Source organism: Lygodium microphyllum, chromosome 23 (assembly GCF_053477565.2).
Source record: "Lygodium microphyllum isolate KBCC chromosome 23, Lygodium_microphyllum_v1.1.10, whole genome shotgun sequence".
Taxonomy (NCBI): domain Eukaryota; kingdom Viridiplantae; phylum Streptophyta; class Polypodiopsida; order Schizaeales; family Lygodiaceae; genus Lygodium; species Lygodium microphyllum.
The window spans coordinates 31,586,437-31,606,938 of NC_141157.1; the positions used below are offsets into that span (position 1 = coordinate 31,586,437).

Below are 20,502 nucleotides of genomic sequence, written 5' to 3' on the forward strand. Positions count from 1 at the left end.
AACCTCAGTCCACTCCCATCAAAGTTGGCAGTTGTCGGACATTTCCACTCCTTGAGCAGCTACATTTGTATCATCTTCTGCACTCATTCATTTTCAGCATGTATTCATTCATCATATCCATTTCTCTCCCTTCTTGCGTTTTGCATTCTTGTCTAAGTTTATTGTGTTTTAGTTATGTTTTTACATTCTATGTTCTCTTTGTACAAAACCTGCATACCTTCACAGGGTTCTGACTTTACACAAACAAGGCTGTCTACTTAATTTCCTTGTTAGGCTGGCATTTGATACCACATCACAAGATTAGTGAGAGGAAATTCTCATTTCATGTAATATAGCCATGTTCTTTGGCGTCCTTCCCCTTTTTATGTATCTTGGCATGATATCACCTGTGATGATGCAACATCTTTAGTATCATAGACTTCATGAGTTCATTGATCCTCCAAAGATGTTAATGCAAGTTCCTCCTCCTTGAAAGACAAAAATCTGCATGATGGACCCAATGACTTTCAAATATGTCCATTGTGGTTGTGAATTCTGGGACTGAAGACAACCAAGCTCAAAGACACACCCAGTTTTGTTCCTCAGCATCAGACTTTCTCAGTTAAAGGACTGATAATAACAAATGAATGACAGCAACCCTGCCTTTGATAGGAAACTTAAAAGAGCTTTTCATCAAATTTCTTGTAAAATTAGATGGTCTGACTACATACACAAGCTATCTTAACATTAAATCACTTTTGGAGGAAACATGAGAAATTGAACCGACAAAGTGCAAAGATACGTCATCAGAATTTGATGACAGAGCTTCTGTACAAATACAATGAGCTGACCTCACTCCTTCTGTATGCTGGATGCCTGTATAAATGGGATAATCCCATCACTGCACGGTCAACAAAACCTACTGCATTACAGCCTGGGCTTAGGCTGCCTCTCACATTACATTTCACCTGCAGGGAACAGAGAAATATTTGTCAGATTTTCAAGTTCATACTCGAGAATATGAATTGCTAGACCCTTTTGATATATAATTTAAAAATAGTATATGGATTATGTAAGCTCAATGGATAGTCTTCTACAGCCATTATTCAAAAAAAAAAAAAAAGGTGAACAGGAAGTGAAAGGCTCTTTAAGAAATTTGACTGTAAACCTAACTTTTACTTTGATTAAGTCCTTGTATAAATTTTGTTTGTTTGTTATTTAAATGAACATGCTCTACACTGTAGATAAACAGACTTTAGTAAACGATTAGGCTTTAGCATCTAGTCATGCTGAAGTAGGCCATCAGGTTTGGAGAGAGGTCAGGTGACTGAAAGGCTGTTTGACGTTCAGTAGCTCACTGAAAGGCTGTTTGACCTTTTGAACAAGATTTCTGTTTAAAGCCTTAAATGAGATATCTAACAAGAAGTGATCTGATATATCTTGTCTGTACCGATGAGAGGAGTGGTTGTTGGCTCTACTCTAACATCACTTCATTTGAATCCTCCTCCCCAACTTGGAGGTGTAGCTAAAGAAAGTTATATCACATGGTTTGTCAGGCATTGGGTCCTCTAGACCCATTCTCCTAAATAACAATGTAGTCTCTAAAGGGGCCTCCTTCAATGTCTCCATCCATCAATCCAGCAAGTGACGAATCCAAGTTGATGTATCATCTCTTCTCATAGTGTACCACTATTCAAATCTTCTATCTAAAGCAGCCTATGAAGTCTATCTCACCCAGTTCTCTCTCTGAAAGTAACCATCATCCTCCACCATGAAGGTGTCACAATAACCCCAAGAAGGATGTTCCCTCTAAAAAAAAGACCTATCTAGGTGTAAAAAGTAGTTATATTTGTGCTCCACTCAGGAGGGTCCTTTGTTGTGGTCCCTACCACAACTCTAACACACCTCTGAGTCCCCATAGTCTTTGGGTCTAGATCTCCTAGCGTAGCTCTAGAAAAGTAAATGAGTCTCCCACTAAAAAAGCAACCCATGTGAAGAACCTCCCCCAAGAAAGATAAGTCCTCCATTTATGAGTACCCCAAACTCTAATCTCATACACTCATTGAAGATAAGAAGTTGTTTCCTCAACCACAAACATTATTTAATGCATTAGGCAGCTTAACTGCAGCTACCTAAAGATATTTTTCATCATTCATTTTTGTACATCTCTTGTGTTCACCTTTCATGGTTTCCAAATAGGATTGTCCTATTAGATCATTTCATAGCATGGCATATGGTATATCATACATCAGATCATGCTCTATCTGAATACTTAGTCAAGGTTAGGAAATATTCCTCATGCTAGAGTTAGAATTCTAAATATTTTAAAGGCTTTAGAACAAACTATAATCCATACAAAATGCCACAACTGTCCTTTATTATGCCATATAAATAGAGGGTTAAAACACATTCCATGGCATCACTAAGCCCAAGAAAAGGTAGTAGTGTGATTGAAGAGTATGCTCTTATTCAAAAATAACCTCATTTGAGAAGAAACTGTTTGCATTATGGAGCTAATAAGCAAAGCCACAGCATTGAAATAATGGTGTAACTGTCTGCCAACCCTAAATATCTGCTAGTCAAATAAAGCATAGACTATCCGAAAGTCTACAATTACACCCCAAAACATCACAACAAGAAAGTCTGATACAAAAGGACAGAAAAAGTAACATCCATATCATGTTAAGCACGGGCAACTATTTCAAAAAGGCCTCTCGATTACCTCTATTGTTTCGAGAAAACATCAAATCTCATCAGCTAGTCAAGAATTTTAAAAGCCAATTCTTAATGGAGGCTAACCACAATTACTCAGGATCTGCTCAAAGAAGTGCCAAATTGATGTATTAAACCAAACAATAAAAATAATTCCAAACAGCTGATCTTACAAGGAGCAAAGATGAAGCTGTTGAAGAAGTGTTCAGGTTCACAAAGCTCAGATTTGAAGGAGCCTCAAATTTCCAACTCGGTACATATAGCCCATATAAAAGTCCAGTGTAAACACCAATAATCAACAAAGCAGCTACCCTGACAATTAAAGACTGCAGCGTCATACTTAAATTATAGCCTAAATCTTCAGGGTCAATTTAACCAGTCCATATTTCACTGTGTTGAAAGTTTGCAATGTTGCCAAAAATCACTTATTATAGTCAACATCTTTCAAATATTTCCAAACCGCTGAATAAAATTCTATTTTAGACCATGCCAACTTAGAGATTTCCATTTGCCAAGGGCTTTTAAACCGTCAACCAAGTCAATATCTGTGAAGGTTCTTCCAATTCACTAGCCTAGCACAATGAACAAATGGAGTAACTAATTTGAAAATTTGCGAGTGAGCATCAAGAATGTCTGTTGTCAAAGAAATTGGCTCTCAAAACACATTTTAAAAACATTGCAAACATCCTTGTGCTTATTGCAATTTAGACTATATCCAAAATCCATCAGCATTTTGACTCGTGATATAGATTGGCTTGGTGATCTGCATGCAAGCTTTGAACATTTTGTTTTGAAGAACATCGCCTAACCAAAAAAAAATTATGGCATGCATGAGTATGTGATCTTTGAAGCTTGCACTGATGATATTGTTGATTGACAGTATTTGCTTGTTACAAAGTATCTTTCTCCGATCTATACAATGATTGCAACTGACTGGCCTCTTGAAGTTTATGGCATTGAAATTTAGCCTATGATGATTCTCATGTTTATCCTCCCATACACCATTTTCTATAATCCTGAATAATTTTCTGCATTCTGAAAAAAAAAGTATGCCCAAGCCTTCTTGAGCACGTGCCAAATCGGATGAAGTCATCTTTACCATATTCCGAAAATTGCCATGCAAAAGATTATTCTTATTTATGCAACAATCTTTGAACTTCCAAAGGGCTGTCACATGCCTGCACATCAAATTGCATATCCAACCACAGAAGCACATGATCCAATAGCTGACCAGAGTAATCCACCCAAATTTTGCATGTAAAATACTCATATTGTTAAGCAGGAAAACAAGTACCATCTATCAAATTGGCCCAATACCTATTGAATGCATTATGATCATGTATGAAACCCAATACATTCGGCATTAAGTTTCCAAAGACCCACTACATGCAAGGAGGCAATCGGATGATTCCATTTCTGTTATTCCACTCTTAAGCATTGTGAGAGGAGGAAGAGATCAAAGCTTAGCTGAGAGTACAATAGACAGTGTAGAGTGTGAGAGCACGACACCCAATGCAATAATCTGAAGTGTGTAATGCAACTACAAAGTACAACCCTTAGAAGTGTGAAACATGATAAGTGCCTAAAACTGTGTAACATAAGCACATAAAAAGAAATAAATTTGGGGGAACAAACCTCTCATATGAAGAGTAAAAAGTGCCCCAATGTCCTACTAAAGATCGCCATCACTCCTCTGTGAGCATAGGCATGAGTCGAACCCAACAAACCCCCCTAGAGTGAAGAGTGATCAAGATACAAGGGTCATCCACCAAAGAAGATCAAACTTAAAGCATTGCGAAATGCTTCAAATTTGTCACAAGGAAGAGCTTTGGTGAAGATGTCTACCACATTACTGGTGGTAGGACACTAGACAAGGCTGATATCACAACCTCCATGTAGCCTCTCTCTGATAAAGTGATAATGGATCTCAATGTGTTTTGTGCGTGCATGAAAAATTGGGTTTTGTGCCATTGCAATGGCACTCTAACTGTTAGTGAACAAAAGAGTAGGCTCTATGACAAATACATCCAAATCAGCTAACAAGTGTCGAAGCCATACGCATTCAACTGTGATACTAAAAGCTACCTTGTATTCAACTTCACATGACGATGTTGCTGTGGCAACAATGGATTGTTTCTTACTAAGCCAAGAGATGCAAGATGAGCCAAGAAAGAAACAACTGTCACGAGTGGAGTGACAAAAATCATAATCACCAACCCAATCAGAATCACTGTAAGCATGTAAGTGCAGTGGTCCCCCCTTGGCATAAAGCAATCCAAGAGTCCTAGTACCCTGCAAGTAACGGAAAACACACTTGACAGCTTGCCAATGTGACATGCGTGGCTGATGCATATATCAACTCAGAGCTGAAACTGCAAACTCTATGTCTGACCTTGTGTTGCACAGGTAGATAAGACATCCAACTGCTGGAGCATATGTATGGATATCAAACAAGTCACTCTCATCATGCAATGACAGCTTCAATCTAAGTTCCATTGGCGTACAAACTGGCTTGCAATCCTTTAAGCCAAACCTCTCAAGAAGTTTACCAATGTATCTCGACTATGACAATCCAATGCCTCTAGCACCATGAATGAATTGAATGCCCAAGTAATAGTGCAAAGGTCCCAAATCTGACATCTCAAAAGTTTGCTGCAAATTTTGTTTAAATGCTAAAATCACATCAGCATGTGTCCCTATAAGCAAAAGATCATCCACATATAGACATATGACCAACAAGGATCCCCCCTCTTTACATACGTAAAGGGTAGACTCTGATGAGCTATTTCTGAACCCTTGGCCAAGTAAAAAGGCATTAATCTTTGTATACCAAGCTTGAGGAGCTTGTTTCAAACCATATAAAGCCTTTTTCACCTTATAGACCAAGTATTCAGATCCCTCAACTGCAAAACCAATGGGCTGCTATAGATACACTTCTTCTTGAAGTTCCCCATGTAAAAATGCAATCTTTATATCAAGCTGATGCACAGTCCATCCATAATGGGCAGCCAAACCAACCATAGACCTAATGGCAATCATGTGGGAGGTAGGACCAAATGTCTCCTCATAGTCAATGCCTTTCTTCTGTACATAGCCCTTGGCCACAAGCATGGCCTTATATTTGTCAATGGATCCATGTGCAATCATTTTCAGCTTATAGACCCACTTTGTACCAATGGCTTTCTTCCCATCATGATGGAATCAAACTCAGCTTGCATTGCTGCTATCCAATTGTCAGAGTGCAGCGGTGCGGAAGCGCAGGACTGAGAGAGAGAGAACGCAGAGAGAAGAGAGAGAAAGAGACAGTGGTAAATGAAGATCTGCTATATAAAGTGTGCTGTATACAAAGATATGCAGATATGTACACGGGCGTAGTGCGCTGGACTGCGTGTCTCCACCTTGACGATGCAACCTGCTGTTCACCTCGAAGTCTGTTGCAGTCTGCACGATCTCCTGTCTGAAATCTGCGAACAGAGACGGAATCTGCGCAAGCCTCCAGCCTGTAATTTGCGAGCAAAAGAGTGTAGGAGACTCCAAGAAATCGCAGCTATAAATAGCCAAAATCTGGGCGCCAAATAATTGCATGTCGGCTGCATTAAATGCATTAATGCAGCCGACTGTACGGAAGCAGGTCGGACTGCCACGTGGCAATCCAACTATACAGTCCGACTGGACTGTGGACTGTGCAATCCGACCAGGCGACTGATCTCTAATACCCCCTCTCAGAGCCTGGGCAGGGCAGAAGCCTGAGGGATCTGGCATGTCTCCAAAGTAGAGCCTGGGGAAGTGCGTTCGTAAACAAATCTGCAAGATTGTTCTCCGTCTTGCAATACTCCACAGTGATAGTCTCATCCAGAAGCTTCTCTCTGATAAAGTGGTACTGGATCTCTATGTGCTTCGTCCGGGCATGAAAAACAGGATTCCGTGCCAAGGCAATACAACTCTCATTGTCGCATTGTAGCAAAGTAGGACGAGTCTGGGGGCAGCCAAGCTCCTCCAACAATCGCCGAAGCCACACAGCCTCACATGTGGTGGAAGACGCCGCCCAATACTCCGCCTCAGTAGACGAAAGGGCTACCGTGGGCTTCTTCTTGCTACTCCATGAGATAACACCTGCACCCAAGGTAAAACAGTAACCTGTAGTAGACCGCCTGTGGTCCACATCACCAGCCCAATCCGAGTCGCTCCAACCTGCAAGTACAAGATCTGAACCACCTGTGCCTGCTAGATAATGAATCCCTAAATCAGATGTCCTCTTCAAATACCAAAGTATCCTCTGGGCAGCCTGCCAATGCACTGTCTGAGGTTCACTCATGAACCCTGCCAAGAGCCCAACAACAAAACAAATATCAACACGAGTGTTGAGGAGCCAAATCAATGATCCAATCAACTGACGATAGCGGAAAGTATCCGCCATGGGAGAAGCTAAGTGTGAAGTGGCCTTCTAGTTCGGATCCATAGGAGTAGAAAGGGTCCGACAATCCTCTATCGCAAAAGAAACCAAGAGCTCCTGTACATATCTCTGCTAAGAGATGAAAATCCCCCTCTGAGACTGATAAATCTCATTCTCGAGCCTGGGGAGCTATCATCGCACCATCAGAAGCATTCGATGTAGAGTCCTCAATGATAGCTAGATAAAGAAACGCAGTTGATGAGGGTGCAACCACCACTCCAGAATCCTTCGTGTCCTTCTTGTTGGTGTCCTTCTTGTCTTTGTCAAGGCAATCCTTCTTCCAATGGTCGGTCTTTCCACAAATATGGCATGTGGATTCTTTGTCCTTGTCCTTGTCCTTCTTTGACTTGTTATCCCCCTTTTTCTTCTTTTAGTCCTTCCCCTTCTTCTGAGAGGCTTGACCTATCAGTGCCTCCGACTTGGAAGCATTCTGTCCCTTCAGTTGTTCCTCTTGGTCCAAGACCATAGGAACCAACTCTTTCCACCGAAGAGTGGACTCTAGCCCCGAAGCAATGAGGGCGGAGTAGAAAGCACCGAATCGTGGCGGCAACTGGGACAAGAGTGTGATCGCCATGTCTTCGGAGGAAATCGACTTCCCCGCATTCTGAACCTGCATCTGAAGCTGTCTAAGCTTGTTAATGTGCTCCCGCAACGAAGAAGACTTGTTCACGGACAAGGTCCGCATCTGCACCTCCAAAGAAACCCACTTCATAAGGGTCATCCGGTTATACATCTGATTGTTGAGTGTTGAAATGATCTATTTTTTGGCTGATTTTTGTTGTTTTTGAGAGCTGAATGGTTGATTTTATGAGATGATTGATTGGTTTGGAAGTGTTTTGAGAGTGTTTTGGATAGGTTGGAATAGTTTTATTGAGCTCGTGATGTTTATTAGTAGAGATGTGAAGTTCTGATAAGTTATGATATGTTTTGATTGGTTCTGTTGAGCTTCTGTTTTGTTTTGTTTTGTTCTGTTTTCTCTCTGTAAGGAGGGATGGAGTATTGATTGATAGGGTTTGAGATTGTTTGAAAGCTTATTGAGTGATTTTTGATGGTTTGGAATGGTTTTGGTATGAGTTATGTAGTTCTGATGCTTTCTGTTGACCTTCTGTAACTCTCTGATGAGCCTCTGTAGACCTTCTGTATGCTTCTGTATGTGTTCTAATGGATGAGAGTGTAGCTTAGAAAAGTTTTCTAGCCTTGGAAAGAGGTGAATACAAGTGCAAAAGGGCTAAAAGAAGTGAAAGAAGTAGCTGCTGAAGACTCAAGTAAAGACTGAAGTAAAGTGACAGTGGTGAGCTACGAAAGAACACTGTAGTGGCTCTGGTGCCTCTTCATATCAGACATACCTCTTGGGAGGGGTATCCACGACCTAAGAAGAATTATTGTGAGTGATTATGAGAGATTGTAGTGAGGATATGATATATTATTGATGGAGAGAGAGAGTCAGAGATAGCCAAATCTACTAAAACAGAGTGATTGTACATGAGAGATTGAGAGAGAAGACTATGAAGATATTGAAGATGAATACTATGTGATGTATTTCCATTCAAAGATTGTGTATTCCTTGGCTTTCTTTGTCCTATTGATGGATTTTGTGAAGATATTGAAGAATTTGGTTGATTCTATCAAATCCGTGGGAGATCTACATGATGCTGCATGAAGATTTGTTGTGCATGGTGTTCTTTTCTTCATTGTGATCATATAAAACCTAATAAAAAAGCTTGTTGATGTTACAAGATAGATTTTCTTGCAAGAGAATTCCCTTTTCCTTGGTATTCCTCTTGGGGCTCCACTGATCAAGCTTCAGCCATATCTCCCGAGCCACCATCAAGTGCTCGATGTGAGCTATCACGACTGTAGTGCAAGACAGAAAAAGAAAGGAACGAATCCTGACATTCAGTTTGTCCCAGTGAGACTGTGCCTTGGCCAACTCCGCACGAGCATCAGAAGAGAGTTTGGACTCATCTCTCATCGAGAGCTGGTCGATCTCCTCCTGTACAAGCTCCGCCAAATCGTAGGACTCAAGGATGGCCAGCATCATCACGCGCCAAATGCGGTAATTATCGCCATCGAGCTTCTGATCTGCGAAAAGAGCCGGTAAGACAGGCACCTTCCGGTCCATGATCATTAGGAACTCCAAGTCAATCTCTATAGACATCTTCACCTGTAATGCCTTTACAAACGCAAAAGCAGCCCCCTCTGACTGTGAAAACGCAGCCTGCTAGGGCTCTTCCGCGTCCCGAAACTTCTTCACCCACCGGAGGCGATGAAAAAGTAAAACCTGCACTTGAAAGCTGAAAACTCAAACTTCCTCCTCGTCAGACAGCAGAAAACAGCAGCAAATCCACCACCCGGACTCCTTTCCCGCACGCCCATGCTCGCTTCAGCCTTGTTTCGAGGCGTAGCCCTCCTGCTTGCCCTCAAACACTGAAAACGCAGCCTTGTGTCGCGATGGTAACTCTTCTTCAGGTTAGTTCTGCACTCAGTCAGTCCTTCTACACTGCTCTGATACCATGTCAGAGTGCAACGGTGCGGAAGCGTAGGACTGAGACAGAGAGAACGCAGAGAGAAGAGAGAGAAAGAGAGTGGTAAATGAAGAAGATCTGTTGTATAAAGTGTGCTGTATACAAAGATATGCACATATGTACACGGGCGTAGTACGCTGGACTGCGTGTCTCCACCTCGACGATGCAACCTGCTATTCACCTCGAAGTCCGCTACAGTCTGCACGATCTCCTGTCTGAAATCTGCGAACAAAGACGGAATCTGTGCGAGCCTTCAGCCTGTAATCTGCGAGCAGAAGAGTGTAGGAGACTCCTAGAAATCGCGGCTATAAATAGCCAAAATCTAGGCGCCAGATAACTGCATGTTGGCTGCATTTAATGCAGCCGATTGTACGGAAGTAGGTCGGACTACCACGTGGCAATCCGATTGTACAGTCCGACTGGACTGTGGACTGTGCAGTCCGACCAGGCGACTAATCTCTAACAACATACTATGTTATGCATCCTCAAAAAATTCAGGCTCCTTATCTCATCAAATGTATATGCTACCATAACAAACTCCATGGTATGTGCACCATCTTGCGTGCAAGCTTACCTTCTAGTACGACCAGCAATAGGAGCATCCAAATGACTATCTTTCATAGTTTGCAAATACCATCTAGGCATTTGTCTAGCCTCCTAATTGTGTACAAGCTCTTGCTGAATTTCAAGTTCAGCACCTTGCTAAATATTCAGATCAGCCATGGGCTGATTTTCTGCATTACCCAATAGAGCAACTCGCTGAACATTAAGTTCACTTGTTGAAGCTCCAACTACATCACTGAAAGAAATGGGCAACAGCCCTTCAAACACGTCATTGGCAGCCTGATATGTGTCAAAACCAACAAGGGATAATTCTGATTTTTCATCGAACACCACATCCCTACTGCTCACAAATACCTTTTTAGAGAGAAGATCATATAACCTATATCCTTTGCTCTTATTGTTATACCCCACAAAAATGCGTTAACAGCCTTATTAGCCAACTTCTTCCTGAGTACCTTGGAAATGTGTGTATATGCAAGACACCCAAAGGTACCAGAATGCCCAACAGAAGGTTTCCGGCTATTCCAAGCCTCAAAAGACGTGACATTCTTTAATGCCTTGTAAAACACCTATTCAAGAAATGGCAAGCACACATAACGACTTCCATCCAAAAACTGTGTGGCAAGCTCTTTGCTTTCACCATACATCTTGCCATCTCCATGAGTGAACAATTCTTCCTCTCTACAAACCCATTCTATTGTGGACTATCGGTAGTAGTAGTGTACTGATAAACAATACCCTTCTACTTCAAAAAAGAATGCAGCATAGAGGACATGTATTCTCCACCTCGGTCCGAACAGAGAGTCTTCACCCTGCAACCAAATTGATTTTCAACAAGTGCTACAAAAGCCAAAAATACATCATACACTTTTAATTTCTTAACCAAAGAGTAGACCCAGCAGAAACGAGTAAAGTCATCAAGGAAAGTGACAAAATAGTAGCAATCGCCCAATGACTTTGTCTGCATAGAGCCACATACATCTGAGTGCACAATCAGTAATAGCAAATGCTCTAAAAGCAACGTCACGAGAAAATGAAAAATAATGCATTTTCCCCGAAATACATCCCTTGCATATGTGCTCGGAAGGTCTCTCCAAGAGAGGTAAACCATCAAGCATATGTGTACGCTGCATAAGCATTAAGCTACCATAGTTTACATGCCCCATGCGAGCATGCCATAACTCCGCCCGTGACATAGAAGGAGTAAGAGTGCACGCTAGATAGACTGATTGATCAATTGAAAAGGTATCCAGCTCATATAACCCATAACAAAGAGTGCCAGTCAAAACCAAAGTCATGTGTTCCTTATCTCTCACCATGCATCTATCATCATCAAAATTAACCTGCAAACCACACCTTGCAAAAAAAAAAAAAAACAAATTCTTCTTTATACCTAGTACAAACAAGGCATCCTGCAAGCAGAGAATAGAACCATCAATGGTGGCTGTCGACACAATCTCCCCAATGCCTCTAACAGGCTATGATGTATTGTTGGCACATTGTACAGACTTGCCAACTGAGGCTGCAATAACAAAAGCAAACAAATTTCTACGAGATGTGATGTGCTTGGAAGCACCACTGTCAAAAAACCATGTGCCTACATCCTCGATAGAGTTAAATGCTCTATCAACCCAAGAGTCATAACTACATGTGTAAAAACAATACTCCATGTCTGTAACAAAGGACACGGACTCAATAGCAGTAGAAGGTGCATCAGAGACAAACTTAACCTCCCTGATTTGCCATGATAAGTGCTGCTGATCAGCGAGCAAAAGAGTAATATCTCAAGTTGGATCAACTTGGAAATCTTGGAATTTCCAAAAATTACAGCAAGTAATTACCTGTAATTAGCAAATGTAATCACACTCTCTCAAAACTCTCTTATTTGCACACTGTCCAAGGTGCAATAAGTGCTTAGCAGCACTGAAAATGCAAAAGCCCCAAAATTTCTTGTCCCAAAATGCACAAAATCAGTCTATTTCAGACTGTCACATATGTACATGTGTCAATCACTGAGTTCACTACAAAAGCCCCAAATGTCTAGCCCAAAATGCACAAAGATCTCTCTTGTGATTGTGTCCCAGACACATTCTGGAACTGAGAATGCCTGCCCAGGCAACAAGCCCCTTCCCGAGAAGTGAATCTAAATTAAAATTTGATTTTTTTAAACAAAATCTTTCACCTCCGATTCTGAGCTATGGTGGCAGACCTGGCGGTGCAGGTAATAGCTAAAGGTTGAGAGCTGGACTAGTGGGCGCAGCTGGAGGTGGACAAAAACAGGCAGTTGTGAGCACTGGGAGCTAGCAGTGACGGGAGCTGCATGCAAGCGTTGCTGGTGGACTTGCTAGTGGAGACTAGAGCAACAGGCGGGCGGCGCAGATAGGGTCTGGCGCAAGTGCAGATTCACACAGAGTTGAGGCATGCCAACGTCGCAAGGTACTAGCGCAATCAGCTGACTTGGACCAAGGGCCTAGCGGGCGACGCTTTTCACAGGGTCTGGGGCAGGGGGTGGGCACTTGTGGGGCTCGCGGCGCACTGCAAGTGGTGCAGGCAGCAAGCCTACCTACAGGCTACGCTGAAGGCCAATGGGCAGCACTGCCGGTGCTATGGAGTCCCTGTGGTGCTGGAGGTCCTGGCAATGCTAGCCAGGAGGGCTATGGTGACCCTGGACTAGCTAGAAGGAGCTGAAGCTGTGAGCGTGTGGCTTAGCTTGTGGTGGAGCTGTTGATGAAGATCAAGGAGCTGCTGACAATGACTAAGCAGTGAGAGGTCAATTGAGCTGAAGTTGAGAGCTCTGATACCAAATGTGAGAGGAGGAAGAGATCGAAGCTTAGCTGAGAGTACAGTAGACAATGTAGAGTGTGAGAGAATGACACCCAATGCAATAATCTGAAGTGTGTAATGCAAGTACAAAGTACAACCCTTAAACCTTAGGGTTGTAAGAGGGTGTTCACACCCAAAGAGAGTGAAACACGAGAAGTGCCTAAAACTGTGTAACATAGGCACATAAAATAAAAGAAATAAATCTGGGGGAAAAAACCTCTCATACAGAGAGTAAAAAGTGCCCTAGTGTCCTACTGAAGATCACCGTCACTCCTCTATGGGCATAGGTGTGAGTCAAACCTAACAAGCATGTGAAAATTACAAATATAGTTAAATAATGATGTTTAGAGTTGTTAAATTCCCTAAATAGAAGAGCATGGTATGCCAACGTTTGGGAAGCATGTACTATTGAAAATTCCTAAATCTCCCCCTACAACATGCCCTAAATCAAGATCCATCAGTCTTGTTGATCACTATGTGCCAACAATGGTTACAAATCATGTCTCACCATGATTGCAAACCCCAAAAACCCTTCACTGCCTCCATAAAAGATAAAGCATCTCGCAAAGAAACCATGCCGCCTTGACAATCTATATTGATTGTGTCCTTGTGGATAAAGCACGTCTAAAAGCATTTTATTTACATAATTCCAAAGTAGCCTCCACTCATTTATATTACCCAAGGCCTGATATGTCCTGAGTAACACTCTTTATTGGTGTAAACATGATATGTATATACAACAGAAGGTACAACCACGACTTCAAGTTCATCTTGTTGATTAGAACTGCTAGGCTGCCCCAAATCATCCATTTCAATACCATGTGATGCCTTTTTCAGCACATCAGCTTATGATCTTGAAGCTGAATCATTGTCATTAAAAGTGGAAGCTTGTCCCAGAGATAGAAAGTCTCCACTCCAACTGCACGATTGTACTGAGCCTTATCACAATGCAATCACCTCCTTAGGTTGCTGCCAGCCATCCTGTTTTTCGTAAAGGTTGCTGAAATAAAAGAATATGGAAGAGGCCATCTGGCCAGCATCTTGAATGCCTCCATCCTGTTTCTTCATCTTTTCCTTGCCTTCCTTTTTAAGTTTGAAGGCAGCATCTGATTGGATAACATGCTGAGTTTGCCTGTCTAACAACGTTATCAAGGGCTTTATCAGCTTGAGCCTTAGTGGGCAAACATGTCTATCTCACAAGTGATTGACCATTACTTATGGGGAAACACATTAGCAGGTGGCTAATACAGAGAATTTTGACATTTTGTGGTCAAATGTCCAAATTTATGGCATGTAAAGCGAGCTCTTGCAAAGGCACCCCAGTTCAACTCAAAATACTTGCTGTCCAATCGCACATCTTCCACCTCTACTACAACAGAAGGAGAGTTGGTTTGTCTGTGTCCCATGATATGTAAAACCTATTTCACTTTCCTATAGGTTGAGGACAACAAATCAAGGAACCTACCAATCCTAGGAGTTCTGCTTTCATGTTATCAGGAAAGTTGACATCTTCAGCCCACACTGGCGATGAATTCTTATCAAACTCTGTCAATCCTTCTTAAATGTTTGGAGACCAAGGAAGTATGTGAAGCATCTGTATTCCAGAAAAGAGCAGAGAGATCTCCAACAAATTTGATTTATACATTGCTTCTGTTAGATAGACTTCATAAAACCCATGATGCAAAATACACACCTCTGATAAAGCATCTTCCCAACAATAACTTGGGCACATCATTCATTAAAGGAAGCTTTTCAGGAAAGAGAATCATCACAATTGTTTTTCATAGCTTCTTAATCATTGAACAATGACAGAAATTGTCGTTTCTACTTCATTGTTCGGGACAAGTTTACTCCATGTCATACAACTCTGTTGAAATTCTCTGTTGAGTGTGTCAAAGACATATTTGGCATCAAAATTTTCCATATCAGCAGGAGGTTGAGCATCCAGTTTTCTATTTTTTGGTTCTTGTGATCATTCCAACAGATGATTGTATTTTCTGTGGCAATCAATACACCCACAGAAAAAGGAAACCCAAAATGTCACTTGCTGTAGAAGAGCTATGCAGCCTGTTGGGGATTCAAATAGATCAGGTCTTTATAGGGTTTTGAGCAGCAGTTCAGGGTGTCAAGCTGAAAAGCAAATTGCTTTAAGGGTTATGGAAAGAAAAAACAAAACGGGAAGTCATGGGTTACAAACAGGAAAAACAGCCTGAAATTAGGGTTTTGAGCTGAAAAACCGTCAGAATGTAGGGTGTCAGAGAGAAAAACATACATGCGCACATGTGGGTGGAAAGTGCATTGAACTAAAAAGTCTTTCTTTTAAATGTGGTGTACATTAGACACACAGTTTGCAAACATGTATTTGCTAATTATGTTTAAAAATCTGAGTTATATGTTTATACCATTGCAAGATTGTAATCATTACAAAAACAGTACTAGATTGGTTGAGTTTAATGTTTTGTATATTACAACAATTTAATATAGAGAGCATTAGTTGAATGAGTCAATGCCCAAGGTTCCTGAAAGGGAAAGACCTGATGATCGGTTTTTACGACTACAATTCAAAAACTATTAGCTGATTCATCAAGTAAAACAGAATGAACCACCTTCAAGATGAAACCACCTGTTTTAGTTTTAAGAGATCATAAGAGTTGAACAAGGTCTTACCATTGCCAAATGTAAATCTTGACAATGCTGGAAAAAGTTTCGTTAGTATCCGCAATATAGCTTTTCGAGGAGAACGCCTCAAACAAAGCCACAATGGCATAAGCAACAGCGATTCTCTGCAACAAATATTTATCTATTAGCACTGCCTCGCAAAATGAGATCTAAAAATTAGAGAAAAATTATCTTCTGGAAAAATAGACAAAACAGGATGACCTGCTTCTGAACGTAATAAAGACTTTTACTATACTCTCATCATAAAGCAGATGCAACTACAGTCAGTAAGATCTATCTCAGGTATGAGATGATCATAAGAGTCCAAACTAAGACCTGCAGAAATTTCTTTATTGTCATAGAAGGTGCTTTCATATGAGCTATGCTCATTATACTGTTCCACAGATCTTCCAACTCTGATCGATTTTTGGAATTCTCTCGCTTTGAGGTGCAGTCAATGCATCCTTTCCTTTTTGCATGTCTATCGTGCAAAGCTGCCCCTTACTGCCTTTTCTCTTTGCAGTGGTTATTGAGCCTCTTCTAAGGAATGCAGACAAGATGACTAAGATAAATATTATGGTCTTTCTCCTTGTAACCTATTGGTGATTTAGCCCGAAACCCCCTATTGGGCTTTGCTTCAATGTCAAGCTCTCTCCTGTGTGAAGACAAAGTAAAACCTTACTTGTCAGTGTCTATGATCCAAATGCGGCGCCAGTTTGTACAACAGTATAGCTGCCTATGTAACTTATGGATGTGTGAACTCAGCAGTAGACCCTTCCAGAAGGAAATGTCCCATTAATGATAAGATAACAGTAACTGTTCTTGTTGTCATGCCTCCAACAAATTTAATTACCTCATCCAATGCAGAAATGTCACGTGCTGCAAAACTTTTTAAATTTTTCTAAGACTCAAAAGTTAAAAGCCCTGACTTACCTTTAAACAACTTCTCAAGATGAAAAGATACTAGCAACCATGGGGATTAGTGTTAAGGGCCTTCTATTCAAAGTTTGCAAGCACATTGTTTTGTGCAACCACAATGTTTTCTACCCCATCTCTTCAATTGAAATGTGCATTTATAAGCTGCTGAGATTTACAGAACTAATGACTCATGTATATCTGACTGCCTTTTCTAACCGTGTTGGGCTTACTGTCAACTCTTAAAGGTTGAGAAAAGGATAGAAACAAAGTTTACTGACTCCAGGTCTGTGTTGATACTCCAAACATTCAGAAAAACATGAAATTAGTGACCATATGCACTTATTTTTCAATCTAGCATACCCTGGCCATGGCTGTCATGGCCTGTACTGACCTATCAGTGACAGAACCAATATTCAGTTAGGCACATTGTCCAAGTCATCCGACATCAACAAAAAAGAAGTATACAGGAAGGCCTATATATATCATTTCAAATAACATTTCGATTCTTAAGACATCAAGCCCCACAATTCTCCAACAGGTGTCAATACAAAGGCAAGCCAGTTGTCAATGTACATAATAAGAGATGACAAAGCTATTAAAACATGCATCCACTGAAAAGAACTAGAACTCAAGGAAAAACCTGGAGAACACCCATGATGCGTAAAAGTTGTATATCCACTCCATAGCTCAAATCTCCCAAACTATGTATATAGCCTCCTGCCAAGTCCATCAAAGTGAAAATGCATAGGCAATAAAGCAGAAGGCAGAGAAAATCACAATGCAGAATGTATGCATTTGTCATTGCTAAAAAAATAGTAACATGTAACAATATATGAGCACTTAGACTCCTAAGGACCAATCATTAGTTACAACATAAGCAGATGGCCACCTTCCCTCACAGTATATTTAAAAAATCATGTCAACTTCAGCACCTTGAAGTATCAATCCCAGACCAAAAAGCTTCAACACACGTAGGATAACATTAAATGTGGTGAATCTTCTATCCTGCTGTGTCTGCCAAAAACAAGAAAAAAGAAGAGTTCCAAATTTTCAGCATGCTGTCAGTCAAGCACATAGCTACAAAGAGAAACTACCTTAGGTGCCAGATTATGAGCAGACATTTTCAATATATTATGATATGTGAAGTGTAAAATGCATTTATACACATCACCAAGGAGCTTTCGTCTTCTACATTCACAACTTTCAAAATGTCACACACTTAACGTGATCTACAAATTCTGGGACCTTCATTATTACACATTAATGATTGAGAGAGCCTAATCATTCAAACTTGATGAAAGTAGGCTAGAATTTCTAATCAGTACAAAGTAAATTATCTAATGCATCAAGTTACACAACTGCACCATGGCTAACAACCATCTCACTAAAGCCATGTCGACAACTATCCCACCAACAATATGAAGATGTCACCTTATGAGAAACATCTAGCATATCTTTATCTAGACATCAGAACTCAAACTTAGTCCCCCCCCCAAACTGTAGGACTGGTTTATGTACAACTGGCTGCCCCAAGCTTGAATTCCTAAAATTTCCACCATGGCCATTTTCCTGAGGTGAGACATGCTGTCAAGCGGTGGAATGATATGCCCTGATACCATGTCAAGAGATGGTAGCATTTGCAGGAGAGACATAATGTGTACAGCAAACACTGAGACAAAGAAACTCAGAAACACTAAGAAGAAGATGAATGAAGAATAACGAACATTGAGTCATGCTGTATGTATCATGTTAATACAATGGAGCAGAGCTTGGAGGACGGCACTATCCTAGTGGCTGATCAAGCAGCAACACCTAGAAGGGATCTGCATTGTGAAAGGAGCGAAATGCAGTCCTTTGAGCACACTTGTCGATGACAAGGAAAAGGGCTGCTCTATGGAGGGAACAAAGCGCAGTCCTTTAGGCAATGGAATGTCACACTAGACACTAGAAGATGGACAATGGTAGAGGGAGCGAAATGCAATCCGCGCAAGCTATCAAAGATGGGATATATCGAAATCTCTCCGAGATGATGGCTCCTATCAAGGCAACTGTTGAGTAGCCAACTAGAGAAGAAAACGCAAGAATATCTAACGAAGATCTCTCCATGTAAGTGGCTGCAGAAATGGGACTGCTGGGCAGCCCTTTAAGAGTGAAGAAAACACAAAAAGGCAGGTATCTAATGTAGGGCTGATAAAGAGGGTGTAACTTGTTGTAGAGAGCCTGAATCTGCTGCAAACACAGCCTCTATAAAGTGGCTGATGGCTGGGAACTGCCGCCTAGGCGCCGGGGTTGCAGCATGAGCTGGAAACACGCAATAACAATGAAGATGATGAGTTGTACTAGTCCAGGGAGGTGTGAAACCAACAAACACAGCAATGGAGATGATGAAGAACAAGCTGCCAAGCTGTGTGGACTACAAACACGACAACCTAGACTGTCTAGAACTGATGGCGATGTGAAGAAGACCTCCAAAAAGTGTCACAATCAGGTAGAAATCACCATGAACTGAGATATCCACCATGATAGGGGTGTGGAGAGCAGTGGTTTGGGGCCGAGGCTGCAGGTGTGATAGGGGAATGGTGAAGAATGAAAGATGTGTGGAGTGTTGAATGGACATGCCCTATTTATAAGCGTGAGTCACTAAACTATCTAGGGTAGCCCCCCAACTCTAATAAATGATACAAATAAAGCCCTTTCGGGGTTGTAGATGGAAACCAAAAGAGGAATTGATGTAATGCAATGCACTTAATGACTGCGGTTGCTCAACACATGCATGACACCCCTTCTTCAACTTCATTGAAGAGTATCAATCCAAGACCCTCAAGGCAAAGCATCAAACATTTTCCTTCTTTCCCAGAAAATCATCCAAGTAAAATGAGATGACCAAATAGCTCTGAAGACACCCAGAAGCGCTTAACAAGACATACTAGGGGGAGAAAGTGCTGCCAAGCTGGCTGCATTAATCAGCAGTTACCTCCAATTACAAAAGTTTATGAGGGTTAGGGGCCCACACAAAAAACAGATTTCAAGAGAGCTACTTGAAGCTAATAAGTTTTGCCTCCTCTAAGAAGAAGGGAAAATCCTAGCTCCCACATATGAAAGAAAGACACTTGAAGCTTCCTCATCCTTTTGTGGCATTTCTAAATAGCCGTCCCCCCTTTCCCTAATGGCCTCTAAGGTAACTGTTTGATGTTTCCAATGATGGAAGATGGGTCAATTATTTTAAATTCCTTGTGAAGTTATCCATCCACTCAATTGCACAATCAGCATAGAACAAAGGAGAAACTTGCAATCCTGAAGTACTTTGATATCCATTTTGCCAAATAGACTGAGAGATAAACAAAGGCAAAGCCAAGCAAGGTGACAAGGATAAGGCTAACACATTCTCGGTTGAGGTGGTTAAAACAGCAACATGATAGGATTTCACAAGAGAAGCAGCAGAGCAGAAATGTCCTTTTAGGATTTTGAACTGTTGGTTCAAACAACTCTTAACTGATAACAACTGTCAATCTCGTCTCTTTCATGCTGATTTGCAGCATAAGGACGCCCATGACAATTCTCTTTATCTTCAGGAACCAAGGGGTTTCCTAGTCTCTAATCCATCCAGGGAGATAGGATTGTATTTGAATTTCTGTCTGGCCCAGAAAATTTCGAGCTCCAAGATCTGTCAGTACAGGGTATATTTGATTGAAATAGATCAAATTCAGAATAATTTGAGATATTTGCACCACATCCAAATTCAGTCAAGAGGAACGAAGGACAAACTTGCAGCTGAGTTTGCACTCAATATGTATCAGGTATAAATGGTTCATAGCTGCACTTTCCAATTCAGTTGCAATGTGCCCAACATATAGATCGCAAACCACTTGT

At 41.2% G+C, this 20,502-nt stretch overlaps 1 protein-coding gene across 3 annotated transcripts in view; it reads right to left on the minus strand.

The window, feature by feature from the left end:
* LOC148016022 (uncharacterized) overlaps window positions 1-20,502 on the minus strand; it is an 82,212-nt gene that overhangs the window by 46,466 nt on the left and 15,244 nt on the right. For all 3 annotated transcript variants that reach the window (XR_015688119.1, XM_087664383.1, XM_087664382.1), the window contains 5 exons: window positions 17,565-17,646; window positions 17,273-17,349; window positions 15,724-15,839; window positions 2,865-3,003; window positions 831-947 (listed from right to left, as the gene is read on the minus strand). Coding sequence is in view for 2 of the 3 variants with exons in the window: in XM_087664383.1 (XP_087520509.1) it covers window positions 831-947; window positions 2,865-3,003; window positions 15,724-15,839; window positions 17,273-17,349; window positions 17,565-17,646 (531 nt within the window). In the remaining variant the exon portion in view is untranslated. The remainder of the gene's footprint in view (window positions 1-830; window positions 948-2,864; window positions 3,004-15,723; window positions 15,840-17,272; window positions 17,350-17,564; window positions 17,647-20,502) is intronic.